Below are 17,068 nucleotides of genomic sequence, written 5' to 3' on the forward strand. Positions count from 1 at the left end.
TTCCTCGTGATATTATCTCCAGTCCATTCTTGAAATGACAGCTTTTGGTTTTCTTGATTTATTTTTTCCCTTGTTGCGTCTGTGTAGTCTTCAGTGGGAGCAGATGCAGCAAGCGGAAGACGGCGAGACTGGAGCTTTAAGAGGTGCGAACATGAAACTGCTGCATTTACTCACCGTACTGTGAACTTTGACGTATGTTTGCTATTTGGGCACGTTTTTCTCGCTGTCTTGTTTTTATTTGGTGATTGTTTCATCTTTGTTGCAGCAAGGGGATTTTTATGACTATTTTAGTCACACTTTTTTATCCACTGTCTTTTTCACTTACATGCCTTTAATACTCAAGATGCAAAATATTTACACACTAAAAAGGGCTTTAAAATATTTTTTTTACTAATTTTTTTCCATGAATCAATCAAAAGTACCAAAGATTTTGATAATTTTAAGACCTTTCCCTCAGTTTGAGTTGTCCAATTATTGCATTGCTTCTTTAAGAAAAAACACACCAGTTGAAGATAGAGGATCCCTGCATTAGGATAAATAGTAGAGGGGTGGGGGTGTGGTGGTGATTAGAGTCTGGCATACACTACCAGTCAAACTTCTGGACATGTTTTCACTTTAAATCCAAAGGGAAAGTGTGTCCAAACTTTTGACTGGTAGTGTATGTCAAAGATTCGCAGCAAAACTGATTTGATTAAAGTCCTTATTTTTTTTATTTTTATTTTTTTTTTTTTTTTTTTTTTCCCTCCTTGGCCAAAAATATATATCTTTTTTTTTTTTTTTTTTAGCTAAATCTCCTTGAACAAAAATCAATGATTGTAAGACTTAATGCTGGTTTAATGTTTAGATATTATTATTTGCTCATTAAAATCATGAAAAATAGTCATTACTTATGTTGTACATGGTAACTATCAGTGGGATTGGGCTTTGATGATGATTTGAGCATAAGATATGTCAGAGATTACTAGTTAAATTAACTTGATTGCATTAATATTTTTTATGTAGTGTCAGATTTCGCCTCTGGGGACCTTATGGGCAAAATATGCCTCGCTGACTTCCATTAAAACTACATCTTTTAATCTGACAGTTATTACAGTTAAAACTCTTCATTATTTATTAGAAGAATTTCATTTTGGAGAAAAATAGTCCAGCTTCTTGTCCTCCCCGCCGCCCGCCTCGTCACTATGTTGTCCTCGGTTTTTAATGTTCCTTTCTACGTTGTCCTTTGATATTGAGGTGTTCTTGTTGTTATTATTATTGTAATTGGTGTTATTATTATTATTATTACATTTTCAGATTTTTACTGGATTACGTCAGATTCTTCTGTTTTTCGGATGTAATCAGATCCAGGGAATTTTAGCATTTTTCTCAGTTATATTTTTCTAGCTTGGAGCTGTGAAACCACCTTTTTCTGTGTGTGTGAACTAATATCCTAATAAACATATAATCATATTTTAATAATCAGAAGTTCCTTTACATGCATGCCGACAATACATGTAGAAAAGATCAATTTTGCTGCTAATTTAGGAAATATTCAAGACTCATCCCATGACATCTATGTTGATTTGTTTTTCGTGGTTTTATTTTAATGAATAACTAAAAAGTTAAACCATTAAACTGGCATCTTACTGGTTAAAAGTCCTAAAATGATGGAGTGATTGTTAGTTTTGAACAGGTATGAAGCTGATTTAATGATTTGGGGAACAAAGCGAGTGTAAAATTATTTTTAAGCAGTTGTTGAGGACATTTAGCGCCATAAAGGCCACTTGAAAGTACTAAATCTGAGGAAGGCACAAAGGTTAAAGTTGTGTTCTTTCCAGTACTTTTAACTGAGTACTAGTGAATAAGTATGTGCGATAATTCGGCTTAACACATTTATTGTCTTCTGCCAAAGGTTTATCAGCGCACACTCATGTTGAACTGCCGTATTACTCCAAGTACCTGCTCATCGCCGCCTACCTGGCTTCCTACAACCCATCCCGCACAGATAAGCGCTTCTTTCTAAAGGTAGGAAAATGTTATCTCCTTTTGTCCTGGAAACTTCCTGTGGTTGTGGAGCCGCAGAGCTGCTGCAGGATGTTGGTTGCTGGAATTAGAGACGATGATGTTCTGTTTCTGCCCAACAGCACCACGGTAAAATCAGAAAAACAAACTTCTTGAAGAAAAATGAGAAGGTATTAATCCTCACAGTCCTGGTTTTAATCTTAAGATTTGTTGTTGATAGATTTTAGGAGAGAATTCAACACGGGTTTATTGCCTCTTCTAGACGAGTAACCACCTTCTGGGGCCGAAGCCCTTCCCTTTGGACCGCTTGCTCGCCATTTTCTACAGCGTAGTGGACAGCAGGGTCGCCCCGACTGCCAGCATCTTCTCCCAGGTCAGACCTTTCTCTGCTCCGCACTCGAATGCAATCTACCGCGTTACCAGTAAGGAAGCAGAGGGTCCAGGGAATCTGCAGTCATCATATCTGCACATTTAACACAGATAGTTCGAAACAAGATAAGTACATTTTAGATTAAATTACACAATGCACAAAACATGTTGATGTTGTTTAGAGTTGTGATGTTTTTTAGTAATTCAGATTTGATTTAGCTGACGTCTTTTATTTACTACAGGTTTGTTGCTTCAGGCACACTTTCCTTTTCTAGTTGGTTATTTTTCATTGTTCAGAAAATAGTTGTAAAATCAAACTACATCTATTTTGTTTAATAATAGATATAAAAAGTAGATGAACTGTGGATTTTCACAAATGTTTTATTTTGCAGGTACCAAGTAGATACAGGATAAGTCTTCATTTGCAAACAGATGCATCCAGAATTGTTTTGCCTTGAGAGTCCCGGCCCACTGTGCCAGGATTTATTGGGTTCAGATAGTGAGAGAGGGGTTCACAGAACAAAATTACATGAGATGGTCACCACAATGTTCAGATTTTAAACATGTGGACAGTCTTTTCCATGCTTTAAAAAATATGTAAGTCAACACTATCTCATTATGGTGTAAAATCGATGACAAATCAACAGCAATGGGCCAAAATGTAGTAACATTGCAGTCATGTATCTAAATGAAAGCATGCTGTTGTTTAAGCAAAAAGAAATCCTAAAAATAATGCTGTGTGACTCTTACCAACCAATCAGAACTTATTGCAGAACTGGCTTCTGCTTTGGTTTTTATACAGAATGATTAAAGGAACACCACAAAGCTTTCTGGCCTTAAAACTGTTCTGCTGACTGGTTTTGATGGCACACCAACACTCATCCTGGACTTGCATGGAGCCTTTGTGACCCTGTAGTGTCCCAGTGTTGAGAAACAACATTTCATAACTCTTTTTGCATCCTGCAGCATCATGCTACGGCTGTATTTCTCTTTCGTTCACCATGTCACACCCCAGCAACTGGATATCAACACTGGCCATTTTGAATCTGTACTATAGCTGATTAAACAAGGAAATCCAAGAGGACATTATTTATGGAAGAGAGGAGAAGAAAGAGAAAGTTACAGAGCAAAAGACAAGGATCAACATCAGACTGACTTTTACTGACTGGAGAGAACTCAAATAAGAAACAGGATGCAAATTAGATGTTAAACTGGCCGTTTGGCGTTTTGGTGGGATTATAATGGTTTGATTTAAAATGACTCCATTTAATTAATACATTTTTTATAAATTTTTTTTCAATTTTTTAGTTTAAACGTCTTGTTGAGTCTTTTCATTCTCGTATGGAGCATTTCCCACTTTTCACCCTGTCAGAGGTTTCTAGTTCCAGGATTTCTGGCCACTTCTCTTCCACTTCCATTCTCCATGTGGTTGTGGGGAAAAAACCTTTTAGGATTTTTACAAAACCATCAGTTTGTGACTCTCAGCTTTGTTCATGGCTGATTTTTTAGTATGATTTGACATTCAGTTGAATTATTAATTAACAAAAATGTGGAAAAAAGTTACTCTTAGACTTTGAACCTCGAGTTTTAACCCAAAAATGAACAATAATTTCAGCAAAATTACAAAAAAGGGGGCGCTCTCATGAATGCTTTGTGTTGAAACATGCAGTTATTGAACTTGTGCAGTTCTTTCATCTTTGTGTGGTTTAACTTTTGCCTCCAAAGAGCCCAAACAATGATCAACCCAACCCCATGCTTAACAGTTAACAGATGTTTTCTCTTAGAAGTGGAAAGGTCTTTCTCATCAGCCCACATGACTCATCAGGCTGCTTTAGATGTTAACATTCACGCTTCGTATTCTTGTGGGACTGACTACTCGGGATAATGGCTATCTACTGATTGCTGGGATGATTTCTGTGTGAAATTCTCAGCCTTACCTGATATTAAATTATCTTCCCTAATTATCAGTGAAGAAGCCCTGAACTTAACAAGCTGATTTACCTTTCTTGTGGTGTAACATTGTCTTTTTTTATGCAACCATTTTACCGTCCTGAACGAGTGCAGCCGTCTGGTTTTCCCCTGCTGAGTCCTGTTGAACCCTTTCTCTGCAATCAGTGTTCGCTGAAGCCTCGGGGTATCGCACAATTTAGAAAACAATTCACACTTTTTATTTCCTATTTACTAGATAAGCAAACCAAGAGGCATGTTCAGTATAAGAGACTGATGTTAAATTGTATTTTTCTACATTTTAGGTGGAAATGGGAAACTATTTATTGTAAAAGCATAAAGCCAGTGTCTCAGATGAAAGTTTTCCAGCCGTATGGTCACTGGTTTACAGATCTATTCAGGGATGTGAGCATGAAACGGTTTTAGGAAACACGACTCAAACCATATCTGTGCGACTGGCTTTCATCATTTTGGACTGCTGCATCAACGTAAAAAAAAAAGCTGTGTGTACAAAAGAGCATCCTTTCTCCGTCCTCTCAGATTTCATCTCTGGTGACCTTACAGCTGCTGGCTCAGGTCAGTCATGACGACCAGCTCGATGCCCCAAAGTACAAATGTGCCGTTTCACTGGATTTCATTTGCGCCATATCCAGGTGAGTGTTCTCGCCGAGACTAACCGCATTATTCAAGGGAACTGACCTTTTACAGTATTTCACAGAGAACATGTTTGATTTATTTCCCAGGACGGTGAATTTTGACATTGTGAAGTATCTGTATGACTTCCTGTGAGCCTGCAGAGCGTAACAGCGAGATGACAGAGAGACCGTCAGATAAAAGAGAGATTTCGTCTGCATGAACACATTTAAGGACAAGCATTTGACAGAACAAGGGGCTCAGATTCCTGATGTTGGTCTGATTATGTCGCTTCCCCCTTGTGACTGATTAAGTTCATTGCCTGTATATGTGTTTGTATTTGTGTGTAACTTTTCTTTCTGTTATAATGTATAAATATCCTGTAAAGACTGCAATAGAACAGAGATAGACATAAACACTCGGGCTGCTCGGTCTCGGTTGTGGTTTTCTACCAGTTTCTCCTGACATGAGGGGATCCTGGCACCACACAGGTGAATCATTGTCCATCATTGTTCAGAGGCAGGATTTTAGCTCTCTGATGTGTGTTTACCCTGCTGAGTGGCAGCAGTAAGTCAGAGGATTTTGCTGCTACCTTGGGACAGATGTACAGGTTTTAAACATCTAAATAAAGATGCTTCTCAGGATCTCTTTATTGTTAAAAAAAAAAAGGGATTTTTTGTTTATTTTTTTTGTAAGAACTGTTTCTGGCCTGATTTACCTAAATGACATGTCAAAGACTCATTACAGTGTAACTTTTTCTGTATTCCAGTTAATACTGGGATTTGTCAGGAAGTGCTGAATTAAACTTCTCTTATTTTCAGTGAATTATATTTAAAATTGATGAAGCCAAAATTATCTAAAATAATGTGTGAAATAAAGAGTTGCATTTAGATGACAACAGCATTTGTTGGTTTGTGTTTTTGTGTCATTGATGAGCCTTTAGAAGGAAATATGTTTTTTATATTTCTGTCCTTTGATAATACCAGTTGATTATACATGATTGGAAAGCCTGATTAGTCACCTCTACAACAAGGTATAACTTGTAAGGATTGGGATTCTGTGGAGTGAATAACAGCTGAACATGTAGATGGTGACTCCAAAAAACGTGCTAAAATGAGATCCAATATTGTGATCCATATCTGAACAGAATATCACGCGTGTGGGGGGGTACTACCCACACTTTCAGCTGTGCGGCTCCTTCCACAGAGGCACAAACCTCACAAGTTTCAACTCGTTGGACAGATGACTCATCCAGCTTTCTAATTATGTACAATATATAACACAAACGGCTTTTATTAAAGTAATAATCAACAAAAGTCACAAATTAGTTTGTTTTGTGCTTTGCACTTTTCAGACCTCTGATTAAGTAAACAACTCTGATCCATGGATGACAGGGTTTCAATGCCCTCTGTGGTCTAAGGCATTATAACCATCTAATGCATTATCACCACTTAAGGCATTATAACCATCTAATGCATTATAACCATCTAATGCATTATAACCACCTAAGGCATTATAACCATCTAATGCATTATAACCACCTAATGCATTATAACCATCTAATGCATTATAACCATCTAATGCATTATCACCACTTAAGGCATTATAACCATCTAATGCATTATAACCATCTAATGCATTATAACCACCTAAGGCATTATAACCATCTAATGCATTATAACCATCTAATGCATTATAACCATCTAATGCATTATAACTATCTAATGCATTATTACTATCTAATGCATTATAACCACCTAATGCATTATAACCATCTAATGCATTATAACCACCTAATGCATTATAACCATCTAATGCATTATAACCATCTAATGCATTATAACTATCTAATGCATTATAACTATCTAATGCATTATTACCATCTAATGCATTATAACCATCTAATGCATTATCAACATCTAATGCATTATAACTATCTAATGCATTATCAACATCTAATGCATTATAACTATCTAATGCATTATAACCATCTAATGCATTATAACTATCTAATGCATTATCAACATCTAATGCATTATAACTATCTAATGCATTATCAACATCTAATGCATTATAACTATCTAATGCATTATCAACATCTAATGCATTATAACTATCTAATGCATTATCACCATCTAATGCATTATCACCATCTAATGCATTATAACTAATGCATTATCAACATCTAATGCATTATAACTATCTAATGCATTATCACCATCTAATGCATTATAACTAATGCATTATCACCATCTAATGCATTATCACCATCTAATGCATTATCACCATCTAATGCATTATAACTATCTAATGCATTATCAACATCTAATGCATTATAACTATCTAATGCATTATCACCACCTAATGCATTATAACCATCTAATGCATTATCACCATCTAATGCAGTATAACCATCTAATGCGTTATTACCATCTAATGCAGTATAACCATCTAATGCATTATCACCATCTAATGCAGTATAACCATCTAATGCATTATAACCATCTAATGCATTATCACCATCTAATGCATTATGACCATCTAATGCATTATGACCATCTAATGCATCATAACCATGTAATGCATTATCACCATCTAATGCATCATAACTATCTAATGCATTATAACCATCTAATGCATTATCACCATCTAATGCATTATAACTATCTGATGCATTATAACCATCTAATGCATTATAACTAATGCATTATAACCATCTAATGCATTATAACCATCTAATGCATTATCGCCATCTAATGCATTATCGCCATTTAAGGCATTATAACCATCTAAGGCATTATCACCATCTAAGGCATTATCACCATCTAATGCATTATAACCATCTAAGGCATTATCACCATCTAATGCATTATCACCATCTAATGCATTATAACCATCTAAGGCATTATAACCATCTAATGCAGTATAACCATCTAATGCATTATCACCATCTAATGCATTATAACCATCTAATGCATTATCACCATCTAATGCATTATAACCATCTAAGGCATTATCACCATCTAATGCATTATCACCATCTAATGCGAGTTGTTTAATCCGCTTATACCACGTTCCAACATTTAATAACTTTTTTTTTTTTTTTTTTTTTTTTTTTGCTAAATATGCTAAAGTACAGGAACTATTTCATGTTGGCCTTGATGTACTTTTTATGCTGAAGAACAGCTGTGAAGCGGTTTTCTCTTGTTCACCTGTTGAAAACCAGCTGAATCAGTAGATGAATCTGTTGCTATGGTGACGCCCACAATGGAGTGACATTACAGTGATTTAACTTGCTGAACTACGGTGCATATATAAGAAAATAATGATCTAGTTGGCATTAGAATTATCTCCAACCATGGTATATAATAAAAATTAAAGTAATCCCAGATGAATGGATTCACAATTTTGGCAAATTATTATATATTTTGGGTTATCTAAATTATAACGATAAATTGAGGTGTTGTAAAATGCTGATTGAGTTAACCCTTTTAGGTGAATTGAGCTTTTTTAAATACGGATGTGCATCCATGTAAAACAATGAGAAGAGAATTATACTAAAGTATTCATGAATAAAAATGTCAAACAAAAAATGTTGCATCATGAAAAAATAGAAATCTTTAAATGCGCTTTTTTAAAAAAAATCTGATTATTTAAAATATGCTTTATTTTTCTCTCCTGCGTTAAAACAACAAAAATGAAACGTCCCACACTCAGGTGTTTTAAAGAGTTTTTACTTTGAGTGTACAAATGAGCGTAAGCTGAACATATTCTCGTCACACAGAAGGCACCAGATGAGCGCAGCCAACACATGAAATAAAAAGTCATCTACGTGTTTCAGCAGAACGAGAAGCTAATCTTCCAAAGTAACTACAAAACAAGCTGGTATTTTGCTTTTTGCTTCTTTAAACATTCCTGAATTTATGATTTTTATTTCCTTTTATTATTTTTTTTGTATAAAAGTTGAAAAGATAAAAAAGGTAAACATTGAGAGTCTTATCAGCACACTACTAAATCTCTCCACAGGCTTTCACCTTCACAGCCAGTTTCTGATCAAATTAGCATGGATGTTACCCAGCCTGCTTCCTCCTTTAAACCCCAAGAGGAGGTAACCGGATGCAGAGGGACAGAGAATAAAACATGTGGTGGATGCTCTGCTCCATCCCTCCCTCCTCCTCATCCCTCAGGCTGTCTGAGGCTAAGTGGACTGTCCTGAAGATCATCCTTCACGCCAGGGTGGCCTTGGGAGAGCTCACTATCATTAAACAAGGACAATGACCCATCTGCAGGGATTGACTGAGTCATCCCATTTAAAGTGCATCTGTGTCGCCCCTTCAGCGATTAAACATGTTCATGTGTGCAGACGTATCCTAAACACTGTGCCTCCTGCTGTGGATCATGGCCATGATGTGGCGGAGGTCCAAACTTTTCATCATCACTTCCATGAAGTCTTCATCACTGCGAGCACCGGCCACAAACTCCTCCAGGGAGAGCTCACCTGTTCAAACAGGCAAATTATATTCAGATACTTTAAATATGCATACTGGTTCAGAAGAAGGCCAGTTTGGATTAGCACTGGTTTGACATGTAGATTATTTAAACACTGATCTTTATTTAAAGAATATTCAGACAACAGCTCAAACTGACAATTTCCACCCTGTTATTGTTATAATTTTATAGTTTAAGCTTTTAGTTTTAAGTTCCTGGTTTATGTTGGAACGTCACATTAAAGAGTTTTTCTACTCAAACTGCATACATGATGCTGAGACTTGTCTCCAACACATTTCTCTGCAGATAAAAGGGATATTTACACAGTAACTTCCCATGGATGCAAATGCCTTAAAGGTGGAGTACGTAAGATTTTCAATATTTTCAAGATAAACTAACTAATAAAATAACTACAATCATAATTAGAAAGTTTTTTGAACATGTAGGTTCCAATCTGTTCATATTTGATGCATTATTAAATTACAAGTTTAATTAATGACAAAAAGCACTCTTTTTTTTACTGGTAGGCAAACATTCAAGAAGGGTCTTTGTCATTAATTAAACTTGTAATTTAATAACGAATCAAATATGGACAGACTGGAACCTACATGTTTAAAAAAACTAATTATGATTGTAGTTATTTTTTAGTTTTTTTTTTTTTTTTTTTAAATATTGAAAATCTTACATACTCCACCTTTAAGGTGAGATGCTGCATTAGCGCTGATGATGAGAATAAAAACGAGGACTTTGCAGGTGGTCTTAGTGTCAGTTCTTGTCACAGAAGTTGAATCCTTTCGTAAATGTTTGAGTTTTTCTCAGTTTGCTGACTGGATTTGACGTCTAAACCAGCAGGAACTCACCGTCTCCGTTCACATCGATCCTGTCAAACACCTTGTTAGTGAAATCCTCCGCTGAAGTTTCCTGGTTTTCATTCCCGTTGATTGCACGGATGGCCTGGAGGAGAAGCAGAGAATCAGCTGCTGCGTTAAGAGACAAGGCCAGACTGAAAAAGCAGCGTGATGAAGGAGGATGAGGGGATTTCGGGATCAACCTTGATGATGTTCAGGAGTTCGTGCCGGTCGATGCAGCCGTTTCCATCCACATCATAAAGTTTGAAGTACCAGCGCAGCTTGTGCTCCATCTTTCCCCGCATCACCAGACTCAGAGCAGCCACGTACTCCATAAAATCTATGTAGCCGTCCTGCAGAAACAAGCAGCGAGAGTCTAACATCATATTTATCTATTTTCAGCCATTCAAAGTTGTAATGACTAAGCAGAAACTCTGCAGCATCTGCAGGCTGATCTGGACCAGGACAGAGGATTATCTCTGTGTCGGAACAATCTGAGCATCAAAGCATCGTCTCACACATAATCACACAAGTTTAAATCAAGCATAGAGATTACCACAGCCTTTTGTTAGCCGAGGGAGAAACTAAACAGAGCGTCTGGACATGACGTCCAGTGATGAACCCATCGCTCGGAAAAGGCTTCCAGTTAGTCCGACTGGTTACAGTGGGAGTGGGATTCAGGCTTGTAGCCACGAGGTTTAGTTTCCAGCTTGTTTTGCAGAAACAGGAGAACATTGTGTCAGATGTTTAATCCATTATGGTCCTGAAACTGCGAGGTAATAATAAAAATAACAGTAATATATAAATAGATATAAAATAATAAAAATAAAAACACCAAATGGCTGTTTTGACCAAAAAAAAAAAAAAAAAAAAGCCCAAATTTCATGGATTGAGGAATCTTCAACCTAGAATATCTATTAGTCTTTAACTCCTGGAGCATTTTTTCCACTCCTAAATAATAGAGAATACATGAATAACTTAAGAGAATTTAGATAAATGATCTCAAAGCTGTATTACAACTGCTTTCTTTTTTAACTCAAAGATATTATAACACATTAACAACAAAGACTTTAAACCCTGAACAGTTAAAAGTCTCATAAAGAGAGAAAATGTCAAGAACTTTTAGTTTGCATTGTAATTTATTTCTTGTTTCTTATATTCATCTATAAATAAAAAAATCAGAAATGGCATCAGGCTGTAAAGGAAGAAGCTCTTAGAAACACTGGACCAGTATCTAAATGGAAGAAGCTGATTAAAGGGCAGAAATAGCAGCAGCTTCTAAGCTTTTAAAACCTTTTCTTTTAAAATCTAATCGCATAAGAAGACTTTCATAATGTAGAATTTTATCACAAGTCATCCTAATGTAATCTATTTTATTACCTCTGGACCCAGTTGTTAAAAACCAGTAATTGGTTTATACGTTCCTTTTGTGTCTGTAGAAACTTATTCCATCATTTGATATTGAAAGAAGTGTAATAATTCCTCTCATGTTCCATGTAAGCCGTCACAGCTGTGATCTTACCTTGTTCATGTCAAACGTTCGGAACATCTGCTCTATGTAGGCGTTGGCCTCTGGATCCAGACCCCTCAGCCCGAAGAACTGCTTGAACTCATGCAGGGTGAGCTGACCAGAAGGGCACTCTGTCATGAACTTCTTGTACCAGAGGTGCATCTCCACCGCCTGGAGGTCATCCACGGTGCTTCCCGATGAGTTTCCCATTTTCTGAGAGCAAAAGGCCCAGATGTAGCTGAATGCACGAACCGCGCTGCCCAATTGGTCTACTGTGAAGCGGAGGTTATCCCTGTTCACAGTCACACAACAATGGGACCTTTAGGGTGAGCGTGGCAGTCAGCCAGGGCCTTTTGTAGTTTCCCGTGCTTCCACGCCCCCCCCTCAGTGTTCTCCTTGGGTTTAATCACTGGCTGTAATCCAGGCAAACATACAGATGATCAGCTTAATCACTTCATTAAAAGGGCAGGTTGGCTGTTCCACGTTTACCCTGAGATTTGCTGACGAGCACTTTTCAGCTTTCATCCATCACGTGCAGACACAGGACAGCCATGCATCGTGCCTGATAAGACACATCTTGTTCTGCGCGTGGACTCACCTATCAGCCGTGCAGCTTTACTGACGCACGTTGCAAAGCACACCGCTGTGTTTACTCACAAATACATACAATTCTCCTCCTGCACAATGTTGATGCACATCCTCTGACAATAAGGCTCTGACACATTGCAACATTGTGCATTTGCTTTGAATTGTTTGCATGTTTTGTTCTGCATTTTAAAACCATCCACTTCTTCCAGTGAGCCATTAATGAGAGTATAGGCTACATACGGTATGTAAGCTACAGGAGCTGAATGATTACTGGTTTGTTTCTCTGTGTCTTTTCAAGTTGAACTTATTTTTCAGCAGGGATGCTGTGTAAAATTTAGATTAAAACAGAATTAAATGATCTGCAAGTCTAATCAACCTATAATTTATTCCCAGTATCACATCATATGTTGCAGTTCAGGAAAAATATGAGCTTGTTTTTAATCCAAAGGCAGCAGCACAACTGAAAAAAAGTTGGAACAGAAGGATGGAAAAGCTATTGGTACAAAGGAGCGTTTGACAGCTGGTGAGCTTAATGAGCGACAGGTCAGCAACATGAGTGTGAGCATGTCAGAGAGGCAGAGTCTCTCCAATGTAAACATCAGTAGAGGTTCACCAGATTGAGACAAACTGGGTCGAAGTTTAGAAATATGTTCCAATATTTAAAACTGCAAAGTATTTAAAGATCCCACTATCCACAGTGTCTAATATTCTCAATAGATTCAGGGAATTGGGAGGAATCCCTGTGTGCACGGGACAAGGCTGTAGGTCAAAGCTAGATGCTCGTACTCTTCAGGTCCTCAGACATCACTGCATTAATCCAGACATGATTCTCTACTGGAAACCAGTGCATGGACTCAGGAAGCTTCCAGAAACCAGTGTGAACCCAGTTCAGGCTGAAATCCACACCTGCAGGTTAAAGCTCCATCATATGTGAAGAGGATCCAGAAACACGCCGTCTTCTCTGGACCGAAGCTCATTTAAAATGTTCTGAGTGGAAACCTGGATGATTGTTTGTGGACAGCATGGACGGCGTGTCCTGCAGACTAAAGAGGAGAGGGAGCATCCAGCTGGTTATCAGCCTGCATCTCTGATGGGATGGGGTTGCATTAGTGCCGATGGCGTGGGCAGCTTCCACATCTGGGAAGCTCCATCAATGCTGAAACATCTGCTCCCATCCAGACAACGTCTCTTCCAGGGAAGACCTTGCAGGTTCCACCATGCTGGACCACATCCTGCATCATCCCAGCAGCATGGTGGAATAGGAGAACTGGTCTGCTGCAGTCCAGTTTCACCAGTACAAAACATTTCTACTGACCAGCAGCTGCACTCCTCACTTCCCAGATGTTTCCAGAGGACGAGCATCCTGGAACTACTTTTTACAGCCGTCAGATTCACATTCAGCTCATATTTCCATGAAATGATAAAATCTGTGTTGTTTTATGTTTTGTTGGAAGGTCATATTTAAAAAATAAAAAAACGTTTTTGGCTGAAACAATGTGAAGAATCTGGTGGTATTCTTTAATATTTCATTCATTTTCCATTGAAAACCCCACAATTCACAGTAAAAATAAAACTGGATGTTAATCAGGTTATTTCCAGCTTTAATTGTGTTTATCTGCGTGTAAACAGGATTACTAAAGATTAGTAAAGCAGTTTATTTGGCAATCACAGACTTAACCACAAAGGCAATACATTTAAAATTAGTGTCACATTTTAACTAAACTTATCAGGAAGCCATTTCATTTTAGTATAAGTAAGAAAAAAATAATAAAACCTTCATTTGAACTGCTTTTAAATGACATTAATGTCTTTTTTTAAACAATAATGTGAAAAATCACAATAAACAATAACAAGTTAGCTGTACTCAGGAGTAATAAGTGCATTTGTTGATATATTTTAACACTATATACTTTGAATAGCTAGTGTTATATTATAAAAAAAAAAAAAAAAGAAACATTATGCACTATTGTAAATTAAAATTAAAATATATCAAATCTGGGAAAAATGTCATTTTAAGAGCAAAACTAATAATTCAGAAAGGTTAAACACAAGACATTAGTTGCCTTTGGAATACATTCAGTGGTAGTGTTAGTTTCCTTCCCTGCTATGAACAAATCTTTGTTTCAGTGAACAGGAACGGGTTAGTAGACTGGTCCGTTAAGCAAAAATAAAATTCTTACATACTTTGAATAGTTGAAAACCTTCCTGGAGTTTAGGAGAATAATGTCCTTAGTGTTACATGTTTTACTATAGCTTGTATTACCTTGTAATACACTTCAATAACAGTCATATCAACAGGTATAAGAAATGATTGGCAGGAGTATTTTTTCCATCCTTTGGATGTGTGTTTTCCTGAAAACAGACATATTTATATAACTACACATACAAATATAACAAGGATAAAACAATGTAACTAAAGACTTTAGTAAGGCCTCTTTTTCCTTCTTGGTTCGTTCGGCTTCGGCTTGGAGCTTTTATTCCAGCGTCTTGCCAATATGGCACAGTTAGAAAAAGTTTGATATTAAAAAAAGATAAAATCGTCACTGCATATCAGAGTTTGGGCATGTCTCCGTGGAAACAACGTTTCTCCTCTTCCTCTTGAGCAGATGTCTGTAGATGAAGTCAAATGCTGATGCTGTATATCTTGTAAACAGGCCAGTCCACTTCACTGCATCCACTATCCACTCCACAAACCGACCCACAAACATCACAAACACTGTGGCGTAGTGGGCCAGCAGGAGCAGACTCCTTCCCAGCTGCTTGCCACGGGTGATGATCAGGTGAAATTTTTGATCATGTCCTGCCATCTTTAAAATCTTTTCTATATTGTTCCAGATGTGAAAGAGCTCAATTGTTTGGATTTAAGAGATAAAAACTTATTTGTCATTGTTTAAGCATGAATATATTCACAGATACTCCCTAAAGCGGAGTAGAGGCTTGTAATTTGCAGACGGTCTCTTAAAGTTCATCCAATCAGAGCGGAGGAAGTTTTGTTTCCGGGAGTGATGTGGTGATGTGGCTATATGCTCACAAATCCATCCCAGGAAATAAAGAAAAGTAAATCCACACGTATTTACCTGAGAAGCACTCTCACAGGTAAGTCAAAAGCTCTTCATTATTAAATATAACACCACCAACTAGGTGTGTTATATGTGTATAACACAGCCGTCATGCATGGAAGAGAGAAGTTCGCTGTTGGAGACGCTTTCTTTATTTACCTGTTAGCAACTCTAGCTAAGTAGCTCCAGCTGAAATGTCTGGAATCACGGTACGCAGCGGCTTTTTGCATGGAGCATCCTCTTCAGACCATCATCTCTTCATTAGAAAAGGACTTTTTATTTAAAATGTCGGTGTCTTGCAGCTCCGTGGGTTTTCCGTCTGTTTTAGCGTTAGCTAGTTATAATCTTTGCTGTTCACTGAAGGAGTGACGCAGCCGCAGTGGAGGGTCCGGCAGGTTCGGAAAGGTTCGGCTATTTTCGGCCCATCCCGACCACCCCCGCCAGGGAGCGTCTGACAATATTTTTTTACAGTTTGTGTCAAGTTATGGCTCTGAAATCTACAGGTGGCAAGTATCATAAAATCCTGACATGCAGAGCCCCACTTGTCACTGCTTGTCGTAGAATATTTTAATGAATAAATAAATATGAATAAAGTTTGACTTAAGCACTTTGCAGGCTGCTCTGCAGTATTAAAATATTATTTAAAAAAGCACCATCTTCTGTTCCTTAACATCACGTATCAGCAATTATCAGAAGAAAAAAAACAGTGACGTTTGTGAGCACCAGCAGACCAAACAGGCCAGAAGAACATAAGACCAGATTTATAATAATATATACAAGAATAATAGATACAATTCCAGGTAAAATATATATTAAAGAAAAGACTGCTATCAGAATTCAGTAGCCTGATGACTGAAGCATTAAATGGCTGATTTGTTTTACTAGAGAGCACGGTAGCAGCAGCTAGGAGGTATCATCACAAGTTCACCTGCCATAATGTGATTGGATTGGCTGATGATGGTGGCCTTCTGTAAATGAAATGCCCTCAGGGATCAATAAAGTGTTAGTAATCTAAATCAGTTTCACTATTTTCCCTTTAAACTCTGATTAGTTATCATTCAAATAACTACAACATGATCTGCTAATCATTCGGATAGTTTTTCCAATTGAAAATGCTATTTTCCTCGTCTAAACAGTTTCCAATTAGCTTCCTGTTGTATCAGTCGTCGGACTTCTTGCTTATTGCTTCTGGGCTTAAAATGTTCAGTTCAGCTGAACCCAAATAGGTTTCCCAAGCTAAAATGGAAAGACTTGATATTCGTGTCTTACTGCTTTAGAAAATAAATTAAAAGGCAAATGCATTGTCAAGAAACCGGAATGGAAGGATTTTTCCGCTCTGTTTTCTCGCAGGTAACAAATGACAATGTCAAGTTGCTCTCATGTTTGAATGATATTTTTAGATTTTCTTGTTTGGCTGAAAATTTCACACATTTGCATTTATGTTTGCTGGAAAACAGAGATTGAAAATAACTTCCTCACCCTGAAAATCTCACCCCAGTCTCACATCTACATCCCGTTCTTCATCCTTTACAGCCAGACTACATAAAGGAAAACTATCTTGGGATTCTTTTGTTTGCTTATCTTTCCAAGGCCAGGAATGAACCTCGATCTCATGTCAATAAAAA

General features: G+C 37.3%; 3 protein-coding genes across 3 annotated transcripts in view; 2 read left to right on the top strand and 1 right to left on the bottom strand.

Moving 5' to 3' along the window:
• The window catches only part of orc5 (origin recognition complex, subunit 5), a 15,633-nt gene extending 10,363 nt beyond the window's left edge, over positions 1-5,270 (top strand). Inside the window, exons 9-14 of the mRNA XM_079263168.1 lie at positions 88-143; positions 1,892-2,004; positions 2,124-2,171; positions 2,264-2,374; positions 4,858-4,970; positions 5,061-5,270. Of these exons, the coding sequence (XP_079119294.1) occupies positions 88-143; positions 1,892-2,004; positions 2,124-2,171; positions 2,264-2,374; positions 4,858-4,970; positions 5,061-5,106 (487 nt within the window). The 3' untranslated portion in view covers positions 5,107-5,270. The remainder of the gene's footprint in view (positions 1-87; positions 144-1,891; positions 2,005-2,123; positions 2,172-2,263; positions 2,375-4,857; positions 4,971-5,060) is intronic.
• Positions 5,271-9,320: 4,050 nt separating this feature from the next.
• guca1aa (guanylate cyclase activator 1Aa) lies at positions 9,321-12,006 on the bottom strand (the record flags this gene model as incomplete). Its single annotated transcript, XM_079263561.1, has 4 exons — positions 9,321-9,448; positions 10,299-10,392; positions 10,490-10,639; positions 11,809-12,006. The coding sequence occupies 4 exons, from the start codon at positions 12,004-12,006 to the stop codon at positions 9,321-9,323; spliced, it is 570 nt and encodes a 189-aa protein (XP_079119687.1).
• Positions 12,007-15,382: 3,376 nt separating this feature from the next.
• Positions 15,383-17,068, top strand: part of golgb1 (golgin B1) — a 28,523-nt gene continuing 26,837 nt past the window's right edge. Inside the window, exon 1 of the mRNA XM_079262946.1 lies at positions 15,383-15,480. The gene's annotated coding sequence lies outside the window, so the exon portion shown is untranslated. The remainder of the gene's footprint in view (positions 15,481-17,068) is intronic.

Source organism: Telmatherina bonti (assembly GCF_933228915.1).
Source record: "Telmatherina bonti genome assembly, chromosome: 23".
Taxonomy (NCBI): Eukaryota; Metazoa; Chordata; class Actinopteri; order Atheriniformes; family Telmatherinidae; genus Telmatherina; species Telmatherina bonti.